Raw genomic sequence first — 7,730 nt, 5'->3', positions numbered from 1 at the left:
TAAAAGCACAGTTTTGTAAAAATATATAAGTAAATCTCTTTAGACTTTAGGTTTATAAAAATATATAAGTAAATGTCTTTGACAAAAGATTTTTTTGAATTTAATATAGAGTTGGGGGGGAACACCTTGGCTTTTTAAAAAATTCCCCACTCCATCTATTTTAATGGTAAAAAATTCAAAACTTTGAATAAATGTTAAGTAATGACCCCCTTCATTTTTTTTAAGTATAAATGCTCTTTGATTTATTGGTGTCTCATTTATTTTCCATTTAAAATTGACTTTCTATCATTTAAAATTGACTTTCTATCATATATAAGTCATTAATTTTATGATCATTTAAAGCACAGTTTTGTAAAAATATATAAGTAAATCACTTTAGACTTTAGGTTTATAAAAATATATAAGTAAATTTCTTTGACAAAATATTTTTTGAATTTAATATAGAGTTGGGGGGGAACATCTTGGATTTTTAAAAAATGCCCCACTCCATCTATTTTAATGGTAAAAAATTCAAAACTTTGAATAAATGTTAAGTAATGACCCCCTTCATTTTTTTTTTTTTAAGTATAAATACTCTTTAATTTATTGGTGTCTCATTTATTTTCCATTTAACATTGACTTTCTATCATATATAAGTCATTAATTTTATGAGCATTTAAAGCACAATTTTGTAAAAATATGTTAGTAAATCTCTTTAGACTTTAGGTTTATAAAAATATATAAGTAAATGTCTTTGACAAAAAATTTTTTGAATTTAATATAGAGTCGGGGGGGAACTCCTTGGCTTTTTAAAAAATGCCCCAGTCCATCTATTTTAATGGTAAAAATTCAAAACTTTGAGTAAATGTTAAGTAATGACCCCCTTCATTTTTTTTAAGTATAAATACTCTTTAATTTATTGGTGTCTCATTTATTTTCCATTTAACATTGACTTTCTATCATATATAAGTCATTAATTTTATGAGCATTTAAAGCACAGTTTTGTAAAAATATATAAGTAAATCTCTTTAGACTTTAGGTTTATAAAAATATATAAGTAAATGTCTTTGACAAAAGATTTTTTGAATTTAATATAGAGTCGAATGTGATGTTACTATCCAATATATATATATGGAATATAAACGAAAATGGAAACTAAAAAAGATATGTCCAAACAAAGTTGGATATGCCATAAGCTAAGATAAAAATACATACAATGTCTTACAGTCTTATATGGTGTCGTTATTTTTCCCAAATTTAAAGTTGCACAGCCTTCTTTGCGAGATATATATATATACGCGTGACTTGAGGCATGAGTACTTCATTGTTTTTCAATTGTTAGCACTTAGTTGTTCTTAAACTTACCCCCTCCATTCCAAAGAAAATGGCGCAGCTTTCATCTGTCTTTATTGCCTTCTTTCTCATCTTTACCATGGCCTCTTTCATCGAAGTCTATGTGAGCCCTCTCTCTCTCTCTCTCTCTCTCTCTCTCATATATCATCACATGAAAATGTACAGATAAGAAAAATTATTAAATAAATCTTTCCAGTTTCAATATGTTAACTATTTAAATTACTGTTTCAATTTTTTTTTAATATTACACTTTTACCTTTGTATTGAAAAATAAAAATGCTATTAAATATTAAAATTCCTTACTCTTCCTGTGCATTTTTTTACTAGTTTGGCAACCCCTAAAAGCGCTCCTCTGTAATTGTGAATTTGTGATTCACTTGTGAAAGTGGTTTCTGGACTGCACAGAGGACGTTTAAATATAGAAGCAACTTCCTCACAAGCTATTTTGTGGTTTGATTAATTTTGAATAATAGTCCATGAAAATGTTTTCTCAAAAAAATATATTGCTTTGTAAAGTATTTTATTTAAGTATTTAACATGTTTGGGATTCATATGTAGTTTTTCCATGAATTGTTTAAGAAGGAGACCATCAATAACGGCATTAATAATCTTTATTCTAAAATAAAATTTCAAACAAATTAAGATCGTGATGCTGAAAGTTCTCTTTTTTTCTTTTCAAGGACATGAAACATACATCTAAGTTTTTTTATTTTTTGAGGAATTTATTTTCCATTAAATTTGAAATTTCCTTTTAAGTTCTTTTTTTTTTTAATTTTTTTTTCAAGTATAACAAACATAGTCATAGGGCTAAAATAATTACTTGCGTTTGACTTTTTTCTCAACACACAAAAAAAAAAAAAAAAAAAAAACCACCCTTGCTTCCATTATCTGGTTTCCCTAATGGGAAGAACATGAGTTCATATCATCCTCCTCCCACTTTTTGTAACAATAGATAAATAAATGGACCAAGTTAATGTTTTAAAAAAAAAATTCTTTCAATATCATATATTTTATGGTATTGAATATAGAAGACACTCAAGATTTGCTTCCTCTTTTCGTATATGTATAATTACCATGAAACAATGTAAGATCTTAACTCCATATATTGCATTCTTTGAATATGTACAGGCTGGTGGGGAGGGATCACTTACTCCAGCAGGTATGTATAAGATCATTTTTTTCGTAACCAATTACTAATTATTATTATTCTTCTTCTTCTCATCCCAACTTGGAACTTAAACAATATTAATGTTGTAAAATATGTGCATGGTTTTCAATTTTTTTCTTCGTAGGGTGTGCACCGGCCTGCGACTTTCGGTGCTCCAACACTCAATATAAGAAAGCATGCTTAACGTACTGCAACCTATGCTGTGCGAAGTGTTTATGCGTCCCCTCCGGCACGTTCGGGCACAAGGAAGAATGTCCATGCTACAACAACTGGAAAACTAAGGAAGGCGGACCCAAGTGCCCATGATGTGCCAAGCAAACCATGAGTAGTACGAAAAAAAAAAGTCATTGTTTAACAGTTTTTTTATGCTAAATTGAAATAAGAAAAGCGTAATTGAAAAGATCGATGAGCAGTTGGCAATCGCAGTTGCCAACTTTCACCTGCTCTTTCAAATTCTTTTAAAAGATTTTAAAAATTGTGGATTTTTTGTTACCTTTTTTTTTTAAATCTTTGATTTTTTAGATTAGGAGAGATTTATGAACTATTTTAAAAAAAATATTATGAAAAAATGATAAAATAATTAATTTTATTAACAACTTTTTATATTTTCCCTAAAAATAATGTTAAAACTTTCCTAATATAATTTATTAACAATTATCCTAAGGGCATCTGTTAACATGACCATTATGTGAGAGAGAGAGAGATCTGGAATGAAAAATATTCATAATCAAAATTGGGAAATTTATTAGATAATCCAGGAGTATACTCCTTCCCTCTCACATAGAAATGGGCCCCATGGTAGGTGAGACACACCCCTATGTGAGAGGGACGAAGTATAGTACTTCCAAAGTACCCAATAATAACCCTCAAGATTGAGACAAAAAGAAAAAGAAACTAATCCAATTTCCTTCCTGTTCAAAGTTTGGCTACAAACTTAGTTGTAGTCAATAATCTTAGAACTCCCATTAAAAAAATTAACAAGGTTACATATTTATAAAATTTAATAATTGATTGCATTTTCTTTATGGTCTTAACATTCATGTCAAAATTTTATGCCAATCAAATGCTATGTATTGTTTGATCCATAAATATATATTTTTATGCATAATTTTAAAATACAAAAACTTAAAATATAAACATTTGATTGACGAAATGGTTATTAATCTTTGATCTTCTAAAAATTTTGCAAGTATGGAGTATATAAAAAGAAAATATAATATAATTGTAAATTTGGCAAAATTTATATCTAATAAAAAAATATTGAGTAGAGTTGTAGCAATTGGCCAAACTTTGCCCTTCCCTTATCACACCATACAAAGTAACATAAAAGCTCATGCTGAGCAAGTAGAAGGCCATATAAACTATGTACTCTACTCCCTTCATTTCCACGGTCTCTCTTTCATGGACTCCCCTACACTCTTCTCTCTCCCTCACTGGTTCTCAAGTAGGTGTTGAATCCAATGAATTGTAGAAGCCCAATTATACCATTTCACTTTTTGCTATTCTTACTAAACGCATCGAAACAGTGTGAATATTAACTCAACAAAAATGGAACACAACAAAACACTATTCATTTGGTTCCTCGCACTTTTTTTTATAAGAATCTTTTTTTTTTTTTTTTTTGAGAAACCAGACCCGAGGGCCAACTTTATTGAAGAAAACTGGAAAAAAAAAACAAAAAACAAAAAACAAAAAACAAAAAAATAAAATAAAACAACAACAACTTACACCACATCATGCGCAACAAGTGGAGCTATATCATCAAGAATGGATTCAATCCAAACCTATAGCTCAACATCAAACTTATAACATTTTCTAGCAAGAAAATGGGCAACTGAGTTGCCTGATCGTTTTACATGAGAATAATTGCATACATGAAAATCTGTAGCAAGCACCAAAACATCGCTCAGCACCTGACCATATTCTGGGTGATTCGAATCTTTAGACAAAATTGCTTTCACTATAACTTTTGCATCTACCTCAAAGACTCTGAGTTCCTTGGCAAAAATCATAACTCTTTTACAGGCCAAAGCCTCAACCATTATTGCTGCGTTTGGGAGGAAATTTATTCTGAAAAAGCACCAATCACATAGCTTGAGGAGTCGCGGACAACAACACCCAAGCCTGCACATCCCAAATCATTGAAGGTTGCCCCGTCAAAATTGACCTTATATAGAGGAGAAATAGGTGGATCGGAATCCATCTCACAACCCGAGCTACAAATGCACTAGGTCTATTATGAAAAGCATGGGCTAACTTGAAATCTTTAAGCATACATTCTGCCTTCGACCGAATCAAATGGTTCTCAGTATGGAACTCTCCAGCTCTTTTAGCATTTCTATTATTCCAGATAAGCCAAAACGTCATTGCCAACAAGTTCTAATGCAAATCACGTTATGAAGAAACAAATAGTTTTTATTGTTTTCCTTTTCCTATTTGAATTAGGATTTATTTACTCTAGTACTTTGAATTAATATCCTTTTCCTAGTTGAATTGGGATTTTAATTGTTTTTCTTTTCCTTGTTAAATTGTTTTTCCTTTCTCAAGTAGAAGTAGGTTTATTATTTCTTTTCTTAAAAGGAGTAGGAGAAATTCTATTCCTATAAATACTCTTTATAGAGAGATTATTTATGTTATGTGTGTTTTGAATAAAAGTTTGTTAGAGAGGTTTTCTCTATTACTATGCCTATTAGCCTAGTGTTCTTGTAGAACTTAGGTTTAGTGGAAGAGTTGTAGTATTTGTGTGTTTTAGATTCTGCTTCTACACGCCTACGCTGCATCAGTTGGTATCAGAGCCCAGGTTAGGTTCCTACCATGGCACGAGGATCACGTGGGGGAAGGCACGCTGCTGCAGATGGTGAGTATGAACACGATGAGATTGCACGCAATACACAACTAGAGGCACGCTGTCAGCGGATGGAAGAGCAGTTTGAAGCGCTAACAAAGCAGCTTGCTGCCTTAGCCGTTGTTAACCAGCCTTGAAACCGTAGTCCAACTCTACATTTTGTGGAGGAAGATGAGGTAGACTATAATGTTGACGATGAGATGGAAAATCCGTTTGCTGGACATAGAAGAAGGAGGGAGAAACCCTTGGATTCATACAATTCAAACAAATGGGAATCTGGGTTCCAATTAGATATTCCAGAGTTCAAAGGTTGTTTACAACCTGAAGAATTCCTAGATTGGGTAGCTGCGGTTAAAGAAATTTTGGAGTTTAAGGAGGTGCCGCAAGACAAAAAGAGTTTCTTTGGTGGCGACCAAATTCAGAGGACGTGCTGCTGCATGGTGGCAACAATTAAAGCAAAGTCGTATTCGCCAAGGTAAATCTAAAATCAATACTTGAGAAAAAATTTTGAAACATATGCGTGCTGCATTCTTACCCCATAATTATATGCGTACATTATATCAACAACTACACAATCTTAAGCAAGGTACACAATCTATAAATAAGTATACTCCGAGAGTTTTATCAACTTGTAGCTAGAGTTGACCTTGCAGATTCGGAAGATCAATTAGTTTCACGTTATATTGGAGGCATGAGGCAACAATTTCAAGATACTTTGAATTTATTTGACCCAATTTCTGTATCTGAAGCCCATCAGAGAGCTTTGCATTTAGAGAAAATGATGAATAGGAGGACTAACATGGTTTCAAATAGTAGTGGCAACCGACTACCACCAGTAGCTCCTCCTTATGGTGCAATTACACAATCTACACAAGGAAAATGCCAAGTTAATCAAGCTAATCCACAACCCAACCGCACTACAACTAGTAGTTTTGGCTCTCGATGTTTCAAGTGTGGTGAGGCAGGGCATAGAATGGCTGATTGTAAGAAGGGTGGCCGGTATGGTAAGGATTTATTTATTGAGAGTGAAGAATGTACTGATGATCATTTAAATACCTTTGAGCAAGAAGCTGTTTATGATGCTGAAGAGGAAGAGGAGTATGTGCAAGGGGATGATGGCCCTTTGTTAGTTACAAGAAGGGCGTGTTTCACACCTCGCAAATCTGAAGGCGAGGATTGGCTCCGAAGCAATATCTTTCAAACTACATGTACTATGGGGGGCAAGGTATGTAGACTTGTTATTGATTCTGGAAGCTGTGAGAATGTGGTATCAGAAGAGGCTGTTCAAAAATTGGGATTAGCAACAGAGAAGCACCCTAACCCTTACAAACTATCTTGGCTCAAAAGGGGCAATGAGATAACTGTATCTAAACGTTGTTTGGTTTCTTTTTCTATTGGTTTGAAATATAAGGATAATGCATGGTGTGATGTGGTAGTTATGGATGCATGTCATCTTCTCCTTGGTAGACCATGGCAATATGATAGAGAGGTTCAACATGATGGTAAGAAGAATACATACAGTTTCATGTTTGGTAGCACAAAAATTGTGTTGTTGCCCTGTAAGGAGATTGAACCTAAGCCAACTTCAAGAGAGGGTAAGAATCTCTTAGCTAAAAGGGCATTTGTTGAAGAGATGTTTGATTCAGGGTTGGTGTTTGTATTATTGGGAAAGGAGAGCTCAAAGGGTAGTATAGTACCAGAGGCTGTGCAATCTTTATTAGATGAATTTGCAAACATATTTCCTAGTGATCTACCTGAAGGGTTACCGCCACTCCGAGATATATAACACCAAATTGATCTTGTACCAGGTTCAAATCTACCTAATCGCCCACACTACCGTATGAGCTCAAAACAGCATGAAGAACTTAGAAGACAAGTAGAGGGTTTGTTGTTAAAAGGGCACATTAGAGAGAGTCTTAATCCCTGTGCCGTGCCAGCCTTACTAACACCCAAAAAGGATAGATCATGGTGAATGTGCGTCGACAATCATGCCATCAACAAAATTACAGCCCGGTATAGATTCTCTATTCCTCGATTGGATGATTTGCTTAATCAGTTGAGTGGTGCTACAGTGTTTTCTAAGTTGGATCTAAAAAGTGGGTACCATCAAATTCGAGTACGTCCTGGTGATGAATGGAAGACAGCATTCAAGACACGTGAGGGGTTGTATGAGTGGCTAGTGATGCCATTTGGACTTTCTAATGCTCCTAGCACCTTCATGCGTGTTATGAACCAGATTTTTCGCCCCTTCATCGGCAAGTTTGTTGTAGTTTATTTGATGATATCCTGATATATAGTACCAATACTGATTTACATCTCCAACATCTTCGTGAGGTACTCATAGTTCTAAGTAGGGAGAAATTTTATGCTGCCATAACCAAATGT

The 7,730-nt window shown here is 33.5% G+C and overlaps 1 protein-coding gene across 1 annotated transcript; it reads left to right on the top strand.

Annotated features, from left to right (window-relative positions):
• Positions 1-1,153: 1,153 nt before the first annotated feature.
• LOC115958601 (gibberellin-regulated protein 12-like) lies at positions 1,154-2,951 on the top strand. Its single transcript, XM_031077028.1, has 3 exons — positions 1,154-1,435; positions 2,461-2,491; positions 2,625-2,951. The coding sequence occupies exons 1-3, from the start codon at positions 1,364-1,366 to the stop codon at positions 2,804-2,806; spliced, it is 285 nt and encodes a 94-aa protein (XP_030932888.1). The 5' UTR covers positions 1,154-1,363; the 3' UTR covers positions 2,807-2,951.
• The last annotated feature ends 4,779 nt before the right edge of the window (positions 2,952-7,730 follow it).

The sequence above is a fragment of the Quercus lobata genome, chromosome 8 (assembly GCF_001633185.2).
Source record: "Quercus lobata isolate SW786 chromosome 8, ValleyOak3.0 Primary Assembly, whole genome shotgun sequence".
NCBI lineage: Eukaryota > Viridiplantae > Streptophyta > Magnoliopsida > Fagales > Fagaceae > Quercus > Quercus lobata.
The sequence above is the reverse complement of the archived record's forward strand: the minus strand, read 5'-3'. Positions and strand labels throughout refer to the sequence as shown.

Bases quoted from the DNA above. Each gene is read 5' to 3' on its own strand.
- LOC115958601 (XM_031077028.1), top strand. From the start codon at position 1,364: ATGGCGCAGCTTTCATCTGTCTTTATTGCCTTCTTTCTCATCTTTACC. The intron at 1,436-2,460 runs GTGAGCCCTCTC...GAATATGTACAG, and splicing joins CCTCTTTCATCGAAGTCTAT to GCTGGTGGGGAGGGATCACT. The intron at 2,492-2,624 runs GTATGTATAAGA...TTTTCTTCGTAG, and splicing joins GGGATCACTTACTCCAGCAG to GGTGTGCACCGGCCTGCGAC.